Below are 25,822 nucleotides of genomic sequence, written 5' to 3'. Positions count from 1 at the left end.
ATCACAATCAGGAAAACTAAAACTGGAAAGAGGATCTCAGGATATACTTAAAATATTCAGTACTGATACAATTTAGTCTTAAAGTGCTATCTCCAATTAAGATGTTACCAGTACTCTCTCTAAACAGTGACCAATCCCTGCCAATATGTGCCCTCTTTTCCACACTCAATGCACCTGAATGTCCAAAGTCTTACCATCCAGAAGACAATCGAAATGAAGACACTGCAAGTACTCCCTCTCTCTCATAAAGCCGTTCAGCGGGGTTGCCCAGCCTTCTGCCAAAACCTGCACCCACTGCAGATCCACCTAGTAAATGAGACAGTAGAGAACAATGCTCTATTTCATGTTCTCAGCAACAAAAGCAGTAATGGTTTTCTGGAGTTTCATTTTGAAAGTAATGGTAACAAACTTCTCAAGAACGATTATAGATTATACAAATCTAATAAACAACAAAGGCACTAAGAAAATATGCATTTTTCTTAATAAATTTAAATAACATTTCTAATAAGAATAGCATCTCCTAAATCAGCATTCCTCAAACTTCAATATGTGTAAGAAACCTCTGGAAGACTTGTTAAATAAAGACCATTCCACGTCAGTTTCTGATTTAGCTGGTTTGCTATGGGGGACAAAGATTTGTATTTTTAACAGGTACCCAGAAAATGTTAACAATAACATTCTAGAAACTACACTCTGACAACCACTGTTCTAAACTAAAACAAACTTTAGATAAAAATACTTACCAAAAGGGTCCCTCACCAATGACATTCATTTTACAAACACTGTATTATTTCTTGAACTTTAAGATTTCTAGTGTATCTGATCAGAATATTAAAGAATTGATAAATTAATGATGAATTCATGTAAGCTGTGGGGGTGGGGGGGCTTCCCCAGTGGCTCAGCGGTAAAGAATCCACCTGTATTTCAGGAGATGCTAGCTCAATCCTTGGGTTAGGAAGATCCCCTGGAGAAAGAAATATCAACCCACTCTGGAAATCCCATGGACAGAGGAGATTGGAGGGCTACCGTCCATGGGGTTGCAAAACAGTCAGACATGACTTAGCGACAAAACAATGTAAGCTGGATATGCTCACTTTTAACTTGGTACATGTTAAAAGAGATTCTCAAAAGAGACAAGATAAAGCACCTGACCAAGAGGTGTGCAGTAAGATGTGGCTTACCATGTATTCCCAAAGTATGCTGGCCAGCATGCTCCACTGAAAAATCAAATAATGGCAAAGTACATCCCTCCTTCAATTCACAGGAAAAAATGATATTCATGCACCAAATTGTTTCATTTTCAAGTTCTCCTCTTATTAATTCTTCCTAAGCATCTGACATGGTCCCTATTTGTCTCTACTGGAATCTAATTCTAGATGGTATTTACTATAAACTGAATGTTTATGTCCCCCCTAAATATGTTGAAGCCCCCAGTGTAAACTGGAAATAGGGCCCTAAGGAGGTGATGCAGCTTAAATGAGGTCATAAGGTTGGGTCCTCATCCAATAGTCTGGTGCCTGCATAAGAGAAGGAAGAGACACCAGAGCTCGACTCTCACCCTGAGCATATGGCAAGAAGGTGTCTGACAGCCAGAGAGGAAGGGAGCCTTGTCAGGGGCCCAGTCAGCCAGCACCTAGGTCTTGGACTTTCTTTCTTACAGAACCGTGAGAAAAGAAATGTCTGTTGTTTATGTCACCCAGGCTACGGTTTTTGTTGTGGAAGCCCAAGCTAATACATTACATGATGTAGCCTACGTTTTTTAATTAATTATTTTTCATACTGCTAAGCAAAGAACAAACCACTGTATTGAAAAAGGTTCACATTTGAAAAAGCTACTATCTTTTTGGGTTACAGAGTCTGACTGACCTGGATTCGGATTCATTCATTCTCAGTTTCTTTCTTCTCTCTCTCCCCCTACCCCGGTGTGTGTGTGTGTGTGTGTGTGTGTGTGTGTGTGTGTGCGTGTGTGTTTATTCAATTGACACAAAGTCTGTTAGTGACAAAATCTGTTGTTCCTTAGTAAAGTCAGCTTTGAGTGACTCTGCTCCCCCACTCCCCCTTCTCCTTGCTCCCTGCAACATGTCTTAGCTTCCGGTTAGAAACCCAATCACACAAACCACCTAGACAATGTACTCCTATCAGGAATTTGAGTAAGTCTTTGAAGAGTCTTTCTCCAGCCTCAGAAAGTTTGGGGGTTTTATTTTTCCCTTCCTCCTTACTTTCAGATTTGGCACTTTCCTGGGTGTCTGGGATTTTTACTACACTAGAAGAAAGGCTGGGAAATTCTATTCCTAGTTTAAGTTCTTATTTCTAAACCTATTTTTAAAGTATATCTGAATGATACAATTTAAAATTCTCTAAAGATTTGAAAGTGATAAATTATAATCTCCACTGTCTTCACATCTAGTTTAAGCAGTTTCTTATTGGGAAAAACACCTAATGATATTACTAGAGCTACAATATACAACATAATTATTCTTCACAATATAAGAAAGGGAAAATCGGGGTCTTGGCAAGGGATTAGGAAACAAAGTTTAGGGGAAAAAAAAGTTCATTTTAATTATTAAAGGCTTTTTACTTTTTAGAATCCATTCCTTCTGATAAACCTAAAATCTTATATAACCTCTATTCTTTGGTATTTCAAAATAAATATTATGAGTAAAATAAAATCAAAGCCACGGTAATTTGGGAATATGGTTTTATAAATTAAACATATTTCCCATCCCTGGAAATGGTGATATATACAACTATGACCACCACCACCACTCATGCCCTCAAACCAACAACTATCTATAGGATTAAAGCACTTGATATGGAAAAAGGACAAAGCACTTACTTTATTAATTTTCAACGCTGGCAGTGTTTCTGCATCTGTTTTTGCCAAATGAAGTTTATTTTCTGGCACATACAGTTCTTTCACTTCATAAGAGGCATCCACAGGAACAATATCCTACACATTAACAAAAGCAAAATTAAATGCTTGATCCAACAATTTAGAGTTCTCCAAAAGGTATGTTAATGTTTCAAAAAGAGATTTTAAAAACAGTATGAGAAGGATTTAATCAATTTTCCTAATGACGGTTGGCCTACTCCCAAGCAGATAACATCCCACACGCAAGAAATCGTCACACGTAATTTCCCACTATTGAGTGTGAAAGCAATTCCCACAGTATACCATGTATGTCAAAATCAGGCAACTGCACAGAGGTGACCTCAAGTAAGTAATAATGATTAAAAGGATTTAGAAACAAACACACAAAAAAAGCACTCTAAACATCATCACTATTATCTGTAACATATTATGGAACCATTTTATTCCAGCTTCCGTACACATCTTTATCACCAGCCTCACTAACACCACCTAATTAGCCATGTAATACAGTACTCCAGAGCACGTCAGCTCTATTCCCACCACCTCGGTTTGAAAAAGAGCACTCTCTGACCTCCTATGAAGTGCATTCTGGAAATTTTATCCCAACTCCAAGTACTCATTTATATCATACTGGGACAAAGCTTTTTCTCATTTATCCCACAAGTATCTATTTGTGATGACCCAAACTTACACACTACTCTCAGACACTGCTCATTAGGTGACCTTCACGAGGCCTGTTCACACCTGTCATTCTCCTAGGAATAATTATCAAATGTGTTTAATTACTCTAAATTTTTAAAGTCAAATCAATCAAGTAACCTCCATAAGCATATAAAACTGGCACTGATTAAGTTTTTCATATATGTCTAAGCAATGTCTCATTTAAAAATACATTAATTCTCAAGAAAATGATAAAACAAGCCAGACTGAGAAAAAATATCTGCAAAAGGCGTATCTGAAAAAGGACTATTATCCAAAACATAGAAAGAACTCTTAAAACTCAACAGTAAGAAAAGAACCCTATTAGAAAATGGGTCAGAGACCTGAACAGACACCTCACCAAAGAAGTTATACAGAGGACAAATAAGTATATGAAATAATACTCTACATTATATATCATCAGAAAAATGCAATTCAAAACCATAGTGAGATAACCCTGTTAGAATATACTTATTAGAATGGTCAAAATCCAAAACACTGAGCACATGCTGACAAGGAGAAAGAGCAACAGGAACTCTCACTCACTGCTGGTGGGAATGCAAAATGGTAGAGCTGCTTTAGAAGACAATCTGTTCTGAGCAAGCTCTGAGAGTTGGTGATGGACAAGGAAGCCTGGCGTGCTGCAGTCCACGGGGTCACAAAGAGTCAGGCACGACTGAACAACTGAACTGAACTGAACCATATGCTCGCCATACAACCTAGTCATCATGCTCCTTGGTATTTACCCAGATGAGCTGAAAACTTATGTTCACACAAAACTGCCCAAACTTGAAAACAAGCAGTAGATGAATGAATAAATGGCAGTACATCCAGACAATGGAATATTAGTCATTCAGCCCTAAGAAGAAATGAGCTATCAAACCATGAAAAGACATGAAGGAAGCTTAAAGGCAGATTATTAAATCAAAGAAACCCACTGAAAAAGGTTACATACTATATGGTTCCAACTATAGGACATTCTGAAGAGGCAAAACGAGGATGAGATGGCTGGATGGCATCACTGACTCGATGGACGTGAGTCTGAGTGAACTCCGGGAGTTGGTGATGGACAGGGAGGCCTGGCGTGCTGCGATTCATGGGGTCGCAAAGAGTCGGACACGACTGAGTGACTGAACTGAACTGATGGACACAGTAAAAACATCAGTGGTTGCCCAACTGATGGGGAGGGGAGAAGAATAGGAAGAACACAGGGGATTTTCTAGGACAGTAAAGCTATTCTGTATAATACTACAATGGTGTGTAAATGTCATTACACAGGTATTATAACCCACACAATGTTCAACCCTAACGTAAATTATGAACTATGGATGATAACAATGTATCAATTTGTTGTTGTTTAGTAGCTCAGTCGCATCCCACTCTTTGTGACCCCAAGTGTTTAAGACACTACCTACTGCTTTTCCTAAGGAAAAAGTTTGGGAAGAAACTTCAACTTATATTCAGACTTATAGTAATATCTTCAGCAGATGGAAAAACCAGAGTCAGATGTGTGTCTCAAAACTAGATGACCTCATGAAAGCCTGAATGCCACCACTCAAGCAGTCTTTATGGGCCCTGTGAATCTAGAAAGAATTATTCTCCTACATTTCTCTGATATTCTGTTCCTTCAAAGATGGAACATGTGTGCTAAGTTACTTCAGTTGTATCCGACTCTTTGTGGCTCCGTGGACTGCAGCCCGCCAGGCTCCTCTGTCCATGTGATTCTCTGGACAAGAATACTGGAGTGGGTTGCCATGTCCTCCTCCAGGGGATCTTCCCAACCCAGGGATCATATCCGAATCTCCTGCATTGGCAGGGAGATTCTTTACCACTACTGCCACCTTGAAAGCCCATAAAGATGGAACAGCTCTGGCTAAGTCATGTACCAAAACCAAGTTCCTCCTGCCAGTAAATTCAAGGCCTCTGATCTTTCTCAGGAGAAACTCAAGAATGAATGAGAAGAGTAAATATGAAGAAAGAAAGAAAAGAAATAATGAAATTAAAAGACATAAATAAAGGAGCACTGATTGCTACCATGCCATGTTCAGCCAGCTCTCTGGGGGCCCTTTGTCCTTCGAGAATCCCACTGCTCAGGGGAAAGCAGAGAGTGTGTGTTAAACACAAACTGCAGAGCACAGAGAGCTTCATAAACCTTCCACACCTCCTTTTGCAATTAAGCCTGCAGCAGGCACCCACAGCAGAAGACTACTTATTATTACTTATTACTAACAGTAAACACTACATGAGCACCACAAAGAACAATGGTGAAGGAGGAGAGACAGCTTCTATAAGCTGCTTCCATTTTCTCTTTATAGATACTAATACAATACAACAAGGTAAAGTCTCTTTTTAAAATCTAGCAAGAGAAACAGCTTAAGGTAGTCCATTCTATACTTCTAACTCCAGGAATTATTTTTAACACATTTGTTTGAAATAATAAATTAATTATTTGATTATTTTTATAAAGAATAATTTATAATAATTTTATAAATAGTTAAATTAAATAAACAGTAGTAAAGAAAATGTGGAAATGAGAAAAACCCATCACCCTTATATATGGTTATCAACATCATTTTTGAACATTTCCCTTCAAGTGTTCTTCACCCATAGGTGTATCATAGAGCAACTGGTAGTTTGAGCAGTTTGTACAAAGTCTATTACTCCATCAACCAGAAAATAAAAATTCAGAATCCAAGTTTCCCAGAACACTGTAACATGCGTTAAGTGAACTGCACATGCACCCTTATGTTCAATTAGTTTCTTGGGTATGTGTAAAGCTCTCAAAGGTGCCTTGAGAAACACACATTTTTGCAAAATAAAGAATTCAAGTCTTCCACAACAAATACTAGAATTAAAAGTTACACAGTTAGACATTCACTAAGGCTTTTGAGAGAAAGAGTATGATAAAATTTCACAAAACACACTTGAAATTAAATATTTATATGAATCACAAAAACATCAGAGGAACATCACCTTCAAAACCAAAAAGATACAATAAAGCAACAGAGGTCTATAGGTCACTTATTTCTGATTTGGCTACTTAAGGCCTGAGATCAAATTCCAACTGTGCAACCTTGAACAGGTTATCTGCATTTCTCAACTTGTTTCTTTCTCAGCTGTTTAACAACAACAAGGGTATGAGTGTGTGTGTATGTATATAATACATATATGTGTGTGTGTGTGTGTGAGTATATGCATATACATATATATAGTTACATGGCTGTGTGAAAAATGACTTAAAGTATGTAATCTGTGGGGGTTCACATTTACTGGATGCTAACAACAAACCCAGCAATGCCTTAAGGGCATCACATGAATTAATTCATTTAATTTTCATGCAATCCTACCTATGAAAGTAAAAGAAACTATTGCTATCGTTCTTTTACAGATGAGGAAATTGAGGCTCAGAAGAGGTTAATAACTTACCCCAAATCCCTGCTACACTGTCTTCCAATGTGCTTAACACACAATAAATACTCAATAAATAATAATTACAGTGTGCTTGCTACATGCCAGGAACTGTTCTAAGCATGAATAGAATTCTCAGAACAATTTTGAGATAGGTACTATTTTTATTTCCCATTTCACAGATGAGAGGATCAAAGCCAAAGAAATTAGGTTATTTTTCCCAAGGTCATATAGTTAATTGATAAGTGTTGAGGCTGGGATTCCAACTCAGGTCCCAACACTCTTCTCTTCCAAATAAAAAAATAAACTAAAAAAAATTTTAATTAAAATAAAACCTTTACTGTTTCTCCCATAAAACTAAGTTATGAAACATTTTGTCACACATAGTGCTCTTAGTTTCTTTTCATGGTTTTATTAAACATTTACAATTCCCAGGGTTTCAGCATGTGATCTTTCTGTGTTAATAAAGATCTAGACAAAAAGTAAAGATATTCAACATTTCAGTTACACCTAAACATTTCTATTAATAACAAGTGAATGATTTTCAACAAACTTTCTCAAGCCCCATCACTGTAAATAAATCAAACACCTCCATTCTCACAACTTTGGATCCCTTAAAACTTTAAAAAACAGAATCCACAGTCTGGGAACAAATGACACAGCAACTCCAGGGAAGAGAAGGATTTCACTGATACAAACAACTCTACCTAAAGCTTTCTTTGGCATCTATGAAGCCCATACTACTTTGTAAGGATGGGATGCCTCTTTCTTGATGGGTATTGATGACTTTCCTCCACCCTCACCCCCGCTTTACCACTAACAGTTGTCAACCATCCTGGAGGGTCAGAGGAGCGCACCCAACAGACTGAATCTTTTGATCTCTGTTGGATACAACAGGGCACTTTTAGCTGGTTTGCTAAGCCAGCATCACTAGCATCAGCCACACACGCTAATGAGGAGCAGCAGCACTGCCCACTGCGGCACTCCCAGCACAAGGCAGGCTCTGTCCTCGCCTCACCTCGGTCCTGGACCTCCCTTCTGTATCACATACCACACTGGAGTATGCACCCCAGTATGTGAATCTGCACCCTCCAAGGAGAGTTTGTTCAAAATAAGAGCCGAGAATCAACAAAGGTTTCTATACATCATGTCCATTTCCTGCCAACCACACCCTCGGTGAAAAACCAAAAGGTACAAACAGTTGGTGAGCAAATCCAAGAGAACTTGTTTGAACATGAAAGAGCAGTATCTCTATTATAAGCCTGGCCAAATTATTTGTTTAATGTTTTGTATACTAATAATGCCATAGCTTTAGGATGAATGCATTTTTAGTAACAAGCCATTTTATCTGCATGAACATAGAGGCTATGATCATTTTTTTTTTTTTTTTAATTTTTATCAGCCATGCCACATGGCTTACAGGATCTTAGTTCCCCAACCAGGGATGGAACCTGGGACCCCTGCAGTGGAAGCTCTGAGTCCTAACCACTGGATCACCAGGGAATTCCCCTATAATCACTTTCTTTTTAAGAAAGAGGGAATTTAGAACTTCTCTGGCAGTCCAGTGGTTAAGGCTCCAAGAAAGAAGGCATTTTTTTTCCTTTTATCAAGAAAATAATTTTAAATTATATAAATGTTTATTCATCATTAAAACTTTAAAATTTGAGTGTTAATTTTTTTCATTACACGGCAGGTCACAAAATTCTTTCCTTTTCAAAATTCACACTCAGCAATTATTTTAAGAGGAATTTTAGCCTCATAACTTAAATATAAAATTCTTCTGATGCCTAACCAATGGCAAAATAAAGGTTTGAGAAGTTGCCACTGTTTTTCTCTTCAAAAACGTACATAAAGCAAATATGTTTGGAATTAACACAAACACAGCAGGAGTCAACAGGAACATGGAATACATGTTTGGAAGAAGCAGGTTCTCTGTAGACTGAACATGTAGAGAGGAGAGAACTATCAGGAAGACAAACTGTTTTTAAAATGTGGACACAGCCAGTTTCTATCACATTCTACTGAAATATTTTTAGTTTCCAAAACCACGATTAAACATCAAAAAAGATCAAAACCATCTCAAAGTGAGACAAGATATCTGGATAACAGAACATGAAGTCTCTGCCACATGAGCTATCCATTTTATTTGGGATTCATTAGGATTCCCAGAGATACAGCTATCAGAAAATGTGTTCTTCTGCAACATGTACATATAAAACCCTTTACATCAGGAAGCTTCCTTTAAAACAAAAATAGATCACAAGCCAGGTCAGGAACAGGTGTTTATGCACCTAAACCCTTCAGTTCAGTTCAGTTCAGTCACTCAGTCGTGTCCGACTCTTTTCGACCCCATGAATTGCAGCACGCCAGGCCTCCCTGTCCATCACCAACTCCCGGAGTTCACTGAGACTCACGTCCATTGAGTCAGTGATGCCATCCAGCCATCTCATCCTCTGTCGTCCCCTTTTCCTCCTGCCCCCAATCCCTCCCAGCAACAGGGTCTTTTCCAATGAGTCAACTCTTTGCATGAGGTGGCCAAAGTATTGGAGTTTCAGCTTTAGCATCAGTCCTTCCAATGAACACCCAGGACTGACTTCCTTTAGAATGGACTGGTTGGATCTCCTTGCAGTCCAAGTTAACTCTGATCTTAACAACTCCACAGTCACCATTTAAGGGTAAAGAGGAAACAGGGGTACTCCTAGGAGTTCTCGTGAATAGGAGGTTAACTAACAATTTACTAGGGCCCTCCCTAGTGGCTCAGATGGTAAATAATCTGCCTGCAACACAGGAGACCTGGGTTCGATCCCTGGGTGGGGAAGATCCCCTGGAGAAGCAAATGGCAACCCACTCCAGTATTCTTGCCTGGAGAATTCCACGGATAGAGGAACCTGGCAGGTTACAGTCCATGGGGTCACAAGAGTCAGACACGACTGACAGACTAATTGGCTGACTAACGATTTACTACCATTAATGAGGTAGGTCTAGAAATATTCAAATATTCATTTAAACTTAATATGTAACATAGATACACAAAACTTTTTTATTTGATTGACTAAATACAATCTAAGACCTAACGTGTTGTATTCATACCTTTGTTCAGAGACAACTCCTCATTTTTTCCTGGAAACTGGCTGGTAGAATATTCACTACCTGAAAATAGTAGTCCTTCCCTTCTCTTTTTAATGCTCCTAACTGTGAACACGTTAATAAACAGAGTGACTTCACATTTTAAATTGTTCCTTTAAGTATATTCTGAACTTTTTCTTAAGCCAAATCTGCTCAACAGATTTGAACGCTAGAGCTCAATCATTTTTTTTATGTAACTATTAAATTTCTATTATCTAAACTACATGCATCCCAAGCATGAACACCAAATGACATTCTGGCATCACTTGAAAACGGAGCTGCAAAGTCTGGTTTTAGTACAGTATAAAATCCATTTAGAGCACTAAACCACCATTTCATAAAAAGACAAACCTTTAAATAATTTATAGCACCACTAAATCTAGAGTTCCTAGTAGATTTAAAAACAGTATTTAAAATATCACATTAGATTAAAACCATCAGCAAGAAGCCTACTTCCTTATGTCATAACCCGCCAAGTGAAAATGCAATACCAGCAGGCCATCTAGTGACCATTCAAGGGTTAGGAAAAAAACTTCAATGAATTTAAAAACCTTCAATATTTTCCAGTGTCTTCTATCTTCTTAAATAAAAATGTGTGAACCAAAGCACACTGAGAAAATAAAGATGCTCTGACAAAATACTGAAAAATTAAATACATAAATGACTCCACTGTCTATTCCAATTTTACTACATAAGCCAGATCAAAAGAGAAATAAGACAATCCAGAGATGCCAGAACCAAAATACTCTTCATCCTAAAATACCCTTTGTAGAGCACCCTAAAAATATTTTTTCTCAGTGAAAATCGATTCTATATATTAGCAATGATAAAATAAAAATTTGTATTATAAAGCATCCACCTGCAACACGGGAGACCTGGGTTTGATCCCTGGGTTGGGAAGATCCTCTGGAGAAGGGCATGGCAACTCACTCCAGCATTCCTGCCTGGAAAATCCCATGGACAGAAAAGCCTGGCAGGCTACAGTCCATGAGGTCACAAAGAAGTGACACAAGTGACTTTGCACATTTGACCCCAATAAAAATTTTCCATTTCTTTCTTAGATGGACTGATTAATTTTTTGTTGGTAGTAGAGAATACTGAAGAAACAATACCTGGTAGAATTCACTTCGTTAAGTCTCTCCAATACCAAGCAGCAGATAGAAAAAATTCCACCCATCACCAGGGGAGGCAGCACTTCTCAATCTTGGAACAAATAACTTCACCTTCCTGAATTTGTTTTCTCATCAGTAAAACGAGGAAAATTACAACTACTTCTCAGAATCTTACAAATTCAATGCAATAATGCTACTGAAGCGACTACCAAAGGCTTTTGCACATGGTAAGAGTCCTCACAGGAGTTCTTGTTGCAGATTCCCACCTCTGTCCATGCCATCTCCTTCCACTCACAATTACATTCTTACACGTAATGCTGGTCAACACAGACCCACCGATAAATCTTCACATCCCCACTCACACACTCTATAAACCTATGGAGATTTGGTTACTATTCTTTGCTTTAAAATACCACTGTATTCAACATATTCATTCTTTCCACTCCCAATCTATATTTGTGACATTTGGCCACCTGATGCAGAGAGTTAACTCATTGGAAAAGGCCCTGATGCTGAGAAAGATTGAGGGCAGGAGGAGAAGGGGATGACAGAGGATGAGACGGTTGGATGGCATCACAGGCTCAATGAACATGAGTTTGAGCAAACTCCAGGAGATAGTGAAGGCACAGGGAAGCCTGGAGTACTACAGTCCATGGGGTCACAAAGAGTCAAACACAACTGAGCGACTGAACAACAACCCACCTTTGGAAACCCTAACAAATGGCTTTGTGATGACAATGAAGTTCAACTGCACTGGCTACTCCTGGATCACCACGTAGAAAGTTTGTTAGAAAAAGTGCACATTATAGTAAGTCACCTTGTGATCAGGGTGCTGCAGGCAAGCAAACTCCTTGCATCACCATAAACTTTGAGCTGAATGTCAAGTATTCACTGGTTTCCCCATGTGCCCTAATGCTCATTTGAGATTCAACTTTGTGAGAAAGTCAATCAAAAGAGAACAAACATCAGAAGAGAAGTACTTATGTATGTGTGTGAATTTCTTTCTTGAATTTTTTAAAAATTCTATCTCATGTTATAAAAGAAAAGAATTTATACAGTCATTCTAGCTTATAATTATAAATAATGGTTCTAAGAACCAAATATCCAAAAATAAAGGTTGTAAGGAACAAAGCTAGTGGAGGTGATGGAATTCTAGCTGAGCTATTTCAAATCCTATAAGAGGATATTAAAGTGCTATACTCTATATGCCAGCAAATATGGAAAACAGCAGTGACCACAAGACTGGAAAAGGTCAGTTTTCATTCCAATCCCAAAGAAGGGCAATGCCAAAGAATGTTCAAACTACCACACAACTGCACTCATTTCACATATTAGCAAGATAATGCTCAAAATTCTCCAAGTTAGGCTTCAACAGTACCTAAACCGAGAAATTCTAGATGTTCAAGCTGGATTTAGAAAAGGCAGAGGAACCAGAGATCAAATCGCCAACATCCTTTGGATCATAGAAAAAGCTAGAGAATTCCAGAAAAACATCTACTTCTCCCTCACTGACCATGCTTCACAGCCTTTGACTGTGTGGTGGTGGTTTAGAAGCTAAGTCGTGTACAACTCTTGCGACCCCATAGACTGCAGCCTGCCAGGCTCCTCTGTCCTGGATTCTCCAGGCAAGAATCCTGGAGTGGGTTGCCTTTCCTTGCACTGTGTGTATCACAACAAACTGTGGAAAATTCTGAAAGAGATGGGAATACCAGACCACCTTACCTGCCTCCTGAGAAACCTGTATGCAGTTCAAGAAGCAACAGATAGAACTGGACATGAAACAATGGACTGGTTCCAAATCAGGAAAGGAGTACGTCAAGGCTCTATACTGTCACCCTGCTTATTTAACTTATATGCAGAGTACATCATGCGAAATGCCAGGCTGGATGAAGCACAAGCTGGAATCAAGATTGCAGGGAGAAATATCTATAACCTCAGATATGCAGATGACACCACACTTATGGCAGAAAGTGAAGAGGAATTAAAGAGCCTGTAGATGAAAGTGAAAGAGGAGAGTGAAAAAGCCAGCTTAAAATTCAACATTCAAAAAATGAAGATCATGGTATCTGGTCCCATCACTTCATGGCAAATAGATGGGGAAAAAATGGAAACAGTGACAGACTTTATTTTCTTGGGCTCCAAAATCACTGTAGATAGTGACTGCAGCCATGAAATTAAAAGACACTTGCTCCCTGGAAGGACAAACCTGGACTGTGTATTAAAAACCAGAGACATTACTTTGCCAACAACAAAGCTATGGTTCTTCCAGTAGTTGGATGTGAGACTTGGACCATAAAAAAGGCTGAAGTTGGTGCTTTTGAGCTGTGGTGTTGGAGAAGACTCTTGAGAGTCCCTTGGACTGCAAGGAGACCAAACCAGTCAATCCTAAAGGAAATCAATCTTGAATATTGGAAGAACTGATGCTGAAGCTGAAGCTCCAATACTCTGGCCACCTGACGTGAAGAGCCAACTAAGTAGAAACGACCTTGATGATGGGAAAGATTGAAGGCAGGAGGAGAAGGGGACGAAAGAGGATGAGATGGTTGGATGGCATCAATGACTCAATGGACGTGAGTTTGAGCAAGCTCTGGGAGATCATGAAGGACGGGGAGCCTGGCGTGCTGCAGTCCATGGGGGTCTCGAAGAGTAGGACACAACTGAGCAATTGAACAACAAAGGACCAAAAATTAAGGTTCATGAGGCAGGAATCTGTACTGTGTAATTCACTGCCACACCCACAGTGGTTTGCACGGTGCCTAGTATGTACGGCACCGAGTATCTGCTAAATTAATCTACAGGATCGATCAGTACAAGCAGAAATACATACTTTCAAATGTGAAGTGAAATAATTTCCTTAGGAAAGCATACAATTGAAATCCTTCCCCAAAAGAGGGTGGTACCTGAAAAAGCAACTGCGTCAAGAAAGCTTTTACATTTCTTTTGTCACGACCCAAATGAATAATTTTTCAAAAGAAAATTTCTATCTTAAACTAGAATAGTGCCAGAATATCCTTCTGCTGTAAAATTATTTATATTGTACTTGAGGTGTAATGAGGCCACTTGAAAGTAAAAGCCAGAAGCATGTGAAAATGAGTTCTAGGAATTCATGTACCTGGAGTCCTAGATACAGAATCCAATATATTCATGAGCAGGTTAGCACAGATCTCTGAAATACTCATAGGTTAACTGTGTGAATACAATTAGATGACATATACACTCAGTGCAAAGACCAAGGGGGAAACCACGATAGTAATTCAAGGGAGAACTGGTTAGAAGCTAAAGAAGAAAGACCACTTTCCCCCAGTTCTAACCATCAAAGCAAATACTTTAAAAAACAAAGCCCCACATACATGTCCTTTACAACAAGCATTTATTAGACATTAGTTCCTTATCTATTCCTTTTTCCAAAACCTTGAATGAAACTGTCCAATTATGAGACTGTCTAGCAAGCACAGTATAGACTAATAAAAGGAGGAAGAGACCATAACACAGACAATATAAAAGGAAGAATCATTAATTAGGAACAAACAAATTAGGAGCAAGGCAAAAATTAAGGCCACAGAGATTAAGGCAAGTAACAGCATCAAAAAAAGGAAAAAAAAACAAACAAACAGGTAAACACTGTAGTGAAAAATATAAGAAAAAATGCAGCTTCAAACCAAACTATGGAGAACCTTGAACACAAGTCACCTTAATCCTACAAACACTGGGGAAAATCAATACATATTTTAGAGTAAATGACAGAAAGGATCAGACTACATTTTAGAAAGATGATTCTGCCAACAACATAAAGTGGAATAAAAGGCATATAGAACTGGAGGTGGGGTGACCACTTGAGGGAATATCGAGTAGCATGAGCCTAAAATTACAGTGACAGTCAATCCTGCCTTTTTTACCACTGGGTTGGGGGGAAGCAAAATCCTGTGCATAACAGACATCATGTGAGCCTGTAGTTTCGCTTTACAGAATCATGGTTAAAAGTAAGTCCATACAGTGAAGAATCTTGGATTGAATCAGAGAACAGGAAAGGACATTAGTGGGAAAACTGGTGAAATCCAAATAAGCTTGTGCTTTAGTACCAAGGTTAATTTCACAGTGCTGAGAGACGATCTATGATTATGCAAGTTATTAACCTAAGAGGAAGCTAATGAAGGATATATAAGAACTCTGTCCTACTTTTAGATTCACAGAAGAGTCACAAAATTTTATTAATTAAAAAAAAAAAAATCATCTGACCACTACTACCAAAAAAAATAGCCTCTATGTACTAAAGGGTCAAATTCAAATGATGCTATTCTGAGCAGGGTCCCAAAGAAGTGTTTAGGAATTGAAGGAAAGAAAGGAAGGAAGGAGGATGGCCATCACTTATTAAGTAACTAATCCCTTTTTTAAGTGTCTGAACTATCTGGAATTATCTAAAGCCCATAAAATGGATTCAGAGATTCATGAACCAAAACTTTACAATATCTATGTGCATTTTTCTGAAGTTTCATAACACACATAAGAATCACTAGATGTAGAAAATAGATAATTCAAACTAACAGAAAATAGAACTATGTATAACTTTCCAACATTGATATGACAAGTCTTAAAAAAGAAAATATGGGTTCACAACACAAAACATACAAACAAAATTATCTCAAAATATAAAGGAAGGAACTTCCCTGGTGGTCCAGTGGTTAAGAGTCCACCTGTCAATGCAGGAGACATGGGTTCGATCCCTGGTTCAGGAAGATCCCACATGCCACGGAGCAACTAAGGCCCTGTGCCACGACTACTCAGCCCACGCGCCCTGCCTACTGAGCTCATGACCCGAACTACTGAAGCCTGCACGCCGGCTCGAGAAGTCTAGGCAATGAGAAGACCATGCACTGTGATGGAGACTAGCCCCAGCCTGGTGCAACTAGAGAGAGCCTGCATGCAGCAATAAAGACTCAGCACAGCCAAAAATAAATTTAAAAAGAAAGAAAAAATACTGAAAACACAGCTCAATGAAAATGACACAGAATACTTACTGTGCGTGCGTGCTAAGTTGCTTCAGTCATGTCCGACCCTTTGCGACCCCACGGTCTGTAGCCCTCTAGGTGCCTCTGTCCATGGGATTCTCCAGACAAGGATATTGGAGTGGGTTGCCATTTCCATCTCCAGGGGATCTTCCCCAACTCAGGGACTGAACCCACATCTCTCACATGTCTCTCCCTTGGCAGGCAAGTTTTTTACCTCTAGTTTCACCTTACTAATTTCATACAAATTTATAAGAAAACTATAAACAACCCCACAAAGGAGAGTAAGGATAGACAGTACACTGAAAATGAAACAGATCTCCCAAATGACCACCTAACAAAGAAAAAGACCAGTTAATCTATAAAATCAAACTTTCCTGAACCCATCACAGAGCTGAGGTCCTAACTCAGTAACATGAACTGCTTCCAAAGAGTGACAAGTCCCACCAAAAAAAGTCAAGACACGTGAATTATCTCCCTATAGTAGAGGATGGGAAGAAGAGATGGCTATAGTAAAGACAGAAAGAAGAAAACAGCTTTAAAGATTTAAAAACTCCAATGGCTGAGTGTGGACTTGTGTGGCAGGTTGTTATCACTGGGAACTCAGACACTAGGAGTTCTGCACTCACCCTAAGCGGGCCTGTAACAGGTTTGCAGAAGGAAGATGAGAAGCAGGTCTGGAGACCGGAGAGTGAGCTCCCTCAGTGGTGTAGGCACAAGGCTCTGCCTGCCCCCTGCAACACTGTCTCATCCAACACAAAAGCCTTAAGCTGAAGGAGGACGGCAAGGACCCCTCACTCCGCCCAGGGTCCACTGTTTTGGGGGAGTTCTGTAGAAGCAAGTAGTCATGTACACACGTGAGAGTTGGATCATAAAGATCCAACTGAGATCTTTATGATCTTCAGCTGAGCACTGAAGAATTGATGTTTTTGAATTGTGGTGCTGCAGAAGACTCTTGAGAGTTCCCTGGACTGCAAGGAGATGAAACCAGTCAATCCTAAAGGAAATCAACCCTGAATATTCACTGGAAGGACTAAAGCTAAATGAAGCTGAAGCTCCAATACTTTGGTCAGCTGATGCAGAGAGTCAACTCACTTGAAAAGACCCTTATGCTGGGAAAAAATAAAGGCAAAAGGAGAAGGGACCAGAAGAGGATGAGATGGTTAGATAGCATCACTGATTCAATGGACATGAATTTGGGCAGACTCTGGGAGACAGCGGAGGACAGAGGAGCCTGGCATGCTTTAGTCCATGGAGTCACAAAGATTTGAACACAACTTAGCGACTGAACAACAGCAACAATAGAACCAAGTATGGTCCACCGAAAGGAGGTAGAAGAAACTGTCTTGGCCCAAGACCCTGAACCAATACAAACCAGGGATCTACACGTGAGGAGCACAAGACTCATCCTCCAAGACCTCCCAGGTTCAAGGAGAGGCTAGCTACCGTGCAGGGAGGGGAAGAGACATTGAGAAAGAACCCCCTCAAGCCCTAGGGACACAGGTCCTGCTTAAGACTGAAGCTGGGACTTCCCTGGTGGGACAGTGGATAAGAATCTGCCTGCCAAGGCAGTGGATATGTGTTTCATCCCTGCTCTAGGAAGATCCCACGTGCCACAGAGCAACTAAGCCTGTGCACTACAACCACCTAGCCCATATGCCTAGAGCTGTGCTCTGCAGCAAAAGAAGCAACCCCAGTGAGAAGCCCATGCACCACAATGAAGAGTAGCCCCTGCTCACCACAGCTAGAGAAAGCCCATGCAGAGCAATGAAGACCCAGCGCAGTCAAAAAATAAAAAGAAAGAAGTTAATTAATTTTAAAAATATTGTGCCTCCTTTATTAAAAAAGAAAAAAGACTGAAGCTGCAACTTCAGTAGAACTGGAAACCACCACCACTTCCCCATCATGAGCCCAGCTGCTGCTGCTCCTGCTAAGTCGCTTCAGTCGTGTCCAACTCTGTGCAACCCCATAGACGGCAGCCCACCAGGCTCCCCCGTCCCTGGGATTCTCCAGGCAAGAACACTGGAGTGGGTTGCCACTTCCTTCTCCAATGCACGAAAGTGAAAAGTGAAAGGGAAGACGCTCAGTCGTGTCCGACTCTTAGCGACCCCATGGACTGCAGCCCACCAGGCTCCTCTGTCCATGGGATTTTCCAGGCAAGAGTACTGGAGTGGGGTGCCATTGCCTTCTCCAAGCCCGGCTAGCTCGAGGTAGTAAGTGGTAATAAGTGTGGTAATAAACCACAGTAGTTTACTGCTGAGAGAGGAGCAAGAACACTAGTACAGGCATCGAGTGAATGCTAAAAGCTGCAGGTAAAGTAGAAACACTGGGGAAATCTCTCTGCAGGCCAGATCCCACACTAAGGACGAGGTGGAACAGCTCACCACTGGAGAAATCTGGTAGTACATTAAAAGTAACCATAGAATAAGGAAACAACACAGAAAATCGTAGAAAATCTGCAAGAGACTACCAAATACTACTAGAGTTAATCAACGAATTTGGTAAAGTTGTAGGTTACAAAATTAATATACGGAAATCTGTTGCATTTCTATACACTAACAATCAGCTATCAGAAAGAGATCTTAAGACAATTCCTTTTGCAATCACATCAAAAAGAATAAAATAGGAATAAATCTAGCTAAGCAAGTAAAAGACTTGTTACCAGAAAACTATAAGACACTAATGAAAGAAACTGAAGATGACAGATGGAAAGATATACCTTGGCCATGGATCCAAAGAATTAGCTCAGTTAAAATGAGCACACTACTCAAGGCAGTCTACAAATTCAATACAATCCCTAACAAATTACTAATGGCATTTTTTACAGTAGTGGAATAAATAATCTTAAATTTTGTATGGAAACACAGAAGACTCCAAACAGCTAAAACAATCTTGAGAAAGAAGAACAAAGCTGGAGGTATCACGCTCCCTAAAAATTTCAAACTACACTATAAAGCTACAGTCCTCAAAATGTTATGGTACAAAAACACACAGATCAAACAAACAGAATAGAGAGCCCAGAAATGAACCCACACTTATATGGGCAATTAATCTACAACAAGGGGGCCAAGAATATACAATAGGAAAAAGACAGCCTCTTCAATAAACAATTTTAGGAAAACTGGATAGCTACAGGCAAAAGAATCAAACTGCCAACTTTCTCACACCATATAAAAAATAAATTAAAAATGGATTAAAGTCTTAAATGTAAGACCTGAAACCATAAAACTTCTACAAGAAAACACACACAGTATGGTCTCTGGCCTTAATAACATTTTTTTTTTTTTTTTTTTTGGCTATGTCTCTTCAGCAATGGAAACACCATCAAAAACAAACATATGGGACTACATAAAAACAAAAGCATTTGCACAGCAAAGGAAATTAACAACAAAACAAAAAGGTCTCCTACTGAATGGGAGAAGATATTTTTCAAATGATCCATCTGATAAGGTTAATATCCAAAATATACAAAGAACTCATACAACTAACATAAAAAAAAAAGATTAAAAAATGGGCAGAGAACCTGAATGGACATTTCTCCAAAGAAGACATACAGATGGCCAACAAACACACAAAAAGATGCTCAACATCAATGATCATCAGGGAAACACAAATCAAAACCAAAATTAGACATTACCTCACACCTGTCAGAAGGGCTATTTTCAAAAAATACAACAAGTTATAGCAAGTATTGTCAAGAATATGGAGAAAAGGGAACCCTCATACTCTATTGGTGGAATATATATTAGTGTAGCCACTTAGGAAAACAGCACGGATAGTCCTCAAAAAAATAAAAATAGAGCTATCATATGATCCAGCAATAACTCTTCTAGGTATTTGTCCAAAGAAAATAAAAACACTAATTAGAAAAAATATACACACCCCTATGTAGCATTATTTACACATCCCAGATATGGATGCAACCCAAGTACCCATCAATAGATGAATGAAGTTGTGGTAGATGTATACAATGAAAATTAGCCATAAAAGAGAATGGAATCTTGCCACTTATGACAGTATGGATGACCCAGAGGATATGATTAAGTCAGACAGAGAAAAAGAAACATTGTATGATTTCACTTATATATGGAATCTAAAAAAACAAATGAACAAGCTTAACAAAACAGAAACAGAGTTATTGACACAGAGAACAAAAGGGTGTTTACCAGAAGAGAAGGGACTGGGGAGAAGGAAAGAAATAGGTGAGGTTGATTCAGAGGTACAAACCTACAGCTCCAAGAGAAATATACAATGTGTGGAATATAGTTAATAACTAAGTAATATTTTTGTGGTGACATGTAATAATTAGATTTATTATGGTGATCATTTTGGAATGTATAAAAACACCATTCTGTGGTGTGACAGAAACCAACCCAGGGTTCTAGGTCAACTGGAAGAAGCACAAGCTAGAATCAAGATTGCCGGGAGAAATAGCAATAACCTCAGATATGCAGATGACACCACCCTTATGGCAGAACGTGAAGAGGAACTAAAGAGCCTCTTGATGAAAGTGAAAGAGGAGAGTGAAAAAGTTGGCTTAAAGCTCAACATTCAGAAAACGAAGATCATGGCATCCGGTCCCATCACTTCATGGGAAATAGATGGGGAAACAGTGGAAACAGTGTCAGACTTTATTTTTGGGGCTCCAAAATCACTGCAGATGGTGACTGCAGCCATGAAATTAAAAGACGCTTACTCCTTGGAAGAAAAGTTATGACCAACCTAGATAGCATATTCAAAAGCAGAGACATTACTTTGCCAACAAAGGTCCGTCTAGTCAAGGCTATGGTTTTTCCTGTGGTCATGTACAGATGTGAGAGTTGGACTGTGAAGAAGGCTGAGCACCAAAGAATTGATGCTTTTGAACTGTGGTGTTGGAGAAGACTCTTGAGAGTCCCTTGGACTGCAAGGAGATCCAACCAGTCCATTCTAAAGGAGATCAGCCCTGGGATTTCTTTGGAAGGAATGATGCTAAAGCTGAAACTCCAGTACTTTGGCCACCTCATGCGAAGAGTTGACTCATTGGAAAAGCCTCTGATGCTGGGAGAGATTGGGGGCAGGAGGAAAAGGGGACGACAGAGGATGAGATGGCTGGATGGCATCACTGACTCGATGGACGTGAGTCTGAGTGAACTCCGGGAGTTGGTGATGGACAGGGAGGCCTGGCATGCTGCGATTCACGGGGTCGCAGAGAGTCGGACACGACTGAGCGACTGAACTGAACTGAATGTTTTAAAAACACACAAACATACAAACAAACTCACAAAGAAAGAGATCAGATTTGTAGTTACCAGAGGAAGGGGCGGGGAGGGGAGGGAACTGGAGGAAAGTAGTGAAGAAGCACAATCTCCAGTGATAAGGTGAATACTGGGGATGTCATGGACAACATTACAAGTGCCATTAGCCCTGCTGTATGTTATATACTAAAGTTCCTGAGAGAGCAAATCCTAAGAGTTATCACACACACACACACACACTCACAAACATTTCTATTTCTTTAATTTTGGGTCTATATGAGATGATGGATGTTCACTACACTTACTGTGACAGTCACTTCATGATGTAAGTCAAATCATTATGCTGTACACTATAAACATACAACGCTGTGTGTCGATTATGTCTCAATAAAATTGGAAGAAAAAAAAGAACTTAAAATATACATGTTACTCCATATTACCACCATCCTTCATTTGGAGAGGGAATGTTATAAATCGGACATAATCATTCTCTGGGAATTCGCTCTTTGACATCCTCTTACCCGTTCCTGTAGAAGCTCCACCACCTGCTGGACACAGTCATTTACATCACAGGAGTCTGTTTTCAGCACTAATTCAGGGGCCTCTGGCTTTTCATATTCAGAATCAATCCCAGTGAAACCTATAAAAGGTAACAGATGACAGAGAGGGTGCAAATTAAAATAGGTTTGTTTCTTCAGCGCAAGTCTCTGCTATGCTGAAGTTCATTTTTACACTCCCCTTTAGGTTACAGGGTCATATTACTGAAACTTCTTTCTGGGGAGAAGATTTCTAATTAAACTTTTGTTCCCTCTCTGAACATAAACAGTCGATCCTCCTTATTCGCAGTGATCATATTCAAATGCCACAAACACAGATGTAGTGAATACTAAACCACAGCTCCAAGCAGATACATGGAGGTGGGTTCCTGTGAGCCTCCTGTCACCAAATTTTTATCAACCAATTAATATATAACTTTTAATGTTTATATATATATATATATATATATATAGTTGATTCATTAACACCAAAATAATGGCTACAAGCACCAGAATTCACATCTGAACAAAACTTACTTATCTAACACGTGTATTTTCTCCCCAAGACAGGTCAGTCTTCCTGCAGTTCAAACAACCAGACAACACTTCAGCACCATGCCAAGGTAGAGGAGTGCATTTTAAAAAAGCAAAATCACCAAAAAGCTAAAAAATAAAAGACATGGCACTGAACAGGCCGTGTAAAGCACACTCCTTTGCAGCATGAGAGCTGAAACACAAAGGCGTTGTTCAGACTTGAGCCGGGACCGTGTACTCTGGGTGACTAAAACGCTGCTCCTCTGTGTGTGTTTACAAGCCAAAGCACTGTGGCTACACTGATGTGGGGGTTACAAATAAGCTTGAGTGAGTAGGCACATGTGCAGACCTGGAGTCTTCAAATAATGAAGTCAGACAATACTTCTATCACCTTTCCTTCCCTCTGTTAAGTAAGTGCCTTGTAAGAAGAAACAGGAATGAATACAAAGTGACCCAGAGCATCCAATTTCTCCACAGGGACACAGGACATAGTGCCTAAGCTCTGGGCATACAACCAACCTCATCGAGGTCTTTTTTCCTCTCAGTGAAAAAACTGATGCCAAGTCAATCTGTCCATTATATTCACCAGGATTATCTGCAGCCAAATTAAAGCTCTGCAAGCTTCTTCTGCCACCACAGTCAGTGTTCAAGATCACATTAAGTTAATCAGGATCTATTAACTACTATTGGCTCAAGTAAAACGTAGGTGAGGAATCCTGTTATATCATCAAATACGTTCCACAATCAAATGCAATCAATTTAGGTATTAACCACTATTTGGATTTTCCCTATCATATATGTGCTACTGTGTAACTGCTAGAAGAGAAAGAATACATGTTGCTACCACAGAATGGGCTGACTGAGCTAAACGTATGCTATTCCTGTCTTTCACATTATTCCATACCTAAGTCATTCAGGGCCTATTTGCCTTGGAACACCAATTCCTGGGTTAGAATGGTAAATACGAATTTAAAATCATTACTATTAAGAGGCATAGGCATCAAATGAACCGACTTACAAAACAGAAAGAGACTCACAGGCTTAGAGAACAAAGTTAATGATTGCAGGAGGAGAAGGATAAGGGGAAGGGACAGTTGGGGACTTTGGGATGGACATGTACACTCTGTTATATTTAAAATGGAAAACCAAAAGGACCTACTGTATAGCACAGGGAACTCTGCTCAAAGGTATGCAGCAGCCTCGATGGGAGGGGAGTCTGGGGAAGAATGGATACATGTATCGTGTGTGGCTGAGTCCCTTTGCTGTCCACCTGAAACTACCACAACATTGTTCACTGACTATATTCCAACATAAAATTCAAAGATTTTTTTTTTCTTAAAAAGAGGCATAGGTATCAAAGAAGCTTTGAGATGAACACTATAAGTCTACAACCCACCTATTTCATTCTTTTTCTATCTCATATTCCTAAGTATCACATAAAGTCCCAAGCCCAAGAAGAAATTTTTGCATTACTGATACTTCCAACAGTATCACTGGTAAGTCACAGTAACATAGATCGGGAACAAACAAATCTGGTTATTTAAAACTCTAGTTCATAAGTTCTAATTCTCAAATGTGGCTACAACTTGGAATCACCACGTCCTACCCTCAAGAGATTCTGATTTCACTGGTCTGGGGTTCAGCCTTGGCACTAGATTTTTTAAGTTCTCCTAGGTGATCCTTGTGTGCAGCAAAGCTTGAAGATCACTGTGTTGGGAGGTTTGGTTTAACATTTTAAAAGTCCAGGAAGTTTCCTCCTCCTTAATTTATCCCGTAAGTGATTATAATAAATGTACATTGTGAGGAAAACATTTATATAAGTAGATTATAACTACTTAAGAACTAATCATGAAAATAATCTAGGTATTAAAAGTATCTGACTTAGGCATACACTTACAGTTTAGTAATGCCATATAAAAGCCTGAGGTCCACTGAATGGATGTAATACCACCTGTCCTTGAATTTTTACCATCAAGGATCATTGCTAAGAAACTCTCTAAGCACCATTCTAACAACGAATGATTTCTAAAGACTACCCGGTCAGGAACTCTAATATTATGGCTAACCTAAAATAAATAAATGTGGGTACACTCAAGCACACGGGTATACATTAACCTAAGGAACGTTTTATCAATGCCTAGTCAGAGGAACTAAGAAATACTTGGCAAACAAGCAACACGTAGAAAACTGAACTAATACAAACATACTCCCAGATGCAGAATGCAAACTGCAAGTGACTTAAGCTATTTTGGCTTTGGTCTTATTCAACTTTACATCCCTAGCACCAAACACAAACTTTGCAAATAGACAGTGGAGATCTATGTGCTGAACACATGATTTCTACTCCACCTTCCATACCATCCCACAAGCATTTACTGTGTATGTACTAAGTATTATGCTTTGGGCCATTTGTTGTTGTTCAGTTGCTCAGTCGTGTCCGACTTTTTGTGACCCCGTGGACTACAGCACATCAGGCTTCCCTGTCATTCACCATCTCCCAGTATTTGCTCAAACTCATGTCCATTGAGTTGGTGATGCCATCAAACCATCTCATTCCCTGTTGTCCCCTTCTCCTACCTTCAATCTTTCCCAGCAGCAGGACCTTTTCCAATCAGTAGGCTTTTCACATTAGGCGGCCAAAGGTTTGGAGCTTCAGCATCAGTCCTTCCAATGTATATTCAGGGTTCATTTCCTTTAGGATTGACTGGTTTGATCTCCTTGCTGTCCAAGAGACTCTCAAGAGTATTCACCAGCCCCAGAGTCCAAAGGAATCAATTCTTTGGCACTCAGCCTTTTTTACTGTCCAGCTCTCACATCCATACATGACTAGTAGAAAAACCATAGCTTTGACTATATAGACTTTTGATGGCAAAATAACATCTCTGCATTTTAATATGCTGTCTAGGTTTGTCATTGCTTTTCTTCCAAGGAGCAAGTGTCTTTTAATTTCATGGCTGCAGTCACTGTCTGCAGTGATTCTGGAGCCCAAGAAAATTAAGTCTGTCACCGTTTCCATTGTTTCCCCATCTGTTTGCCATGAAGTAATGGGACCGGATGCTATGATCTTTGTTTTCTGAATGTTGAGTTTTAAGCCAGCTTTTTCACTCTCCTCTTTCACCTTCATCAAGAGGCTCTTTAATTCCTCTTTGCCTTCTTCCATAAGAATGGTGTCATCTGCATATCTGAGATTATTTATATTTCTCCCTGCAATCTTGATTCCAGCTTGTGTTTCATCCAGCCTGGCATTTTGCATGATGTATTCTGTACATAAGTTAAATAAGCAGGGTGACAATAT

General features: G+C 39.5%; 1 protein-coding gene across 3 annotated transcripts in view; it reads right to left on the bottom strand.

The window, feature by feature from the left end:
• Window positions 1–25,822, bottom strand: part of PAPSS1 (3'-phosphoadenosine 5'-phosphosulfate synthase 1) — a 112,968-nt gene that overhangs the window by 56,544 nt on the left and 30,602 nt on the right. For all 3 annotated transcript variants that reach the window (XM_010858576.1, XM_010858578.1, XM_010858579.1), the window contains exons 5-7: window positions 21,979–22,097; window positions 2,837–2,950; window positions 195–306 (exon numbers count right to left, since the gene is read on the bottom strand). In XM_010858576.1, the coding sequence (XP_010856878.1) occupies window positions 195–306; window positions 2,837–2,950; window positions 21,979–22,097 (345 nt within the window). The remainder of the gene's footprint in view (window positions 1–194; window positions 307–2,836; window positions 2,951–21,978; window positions 22,098–25,822) is intronic.

This window comes from Bison bison, unplaced genomic scaffold (assembly GCF_000754665.1).
Source record: "Bison bison bison isolate TAMUID 2011002044 unplaced genomic scaffold, Bison_UMD1.0 scf7180017864389, whole genome shotgun sequence".
Classification (NCBI taxonomy): domain Eukaryota; kingdom Metazoa; phylum Chordata; class Mammalia; order Artiodactyla; family Bovidae; genus Bison; species Bison bison.
This window is presented reverse-complemented; position numbering and strand designations above follow the sequence as displayed.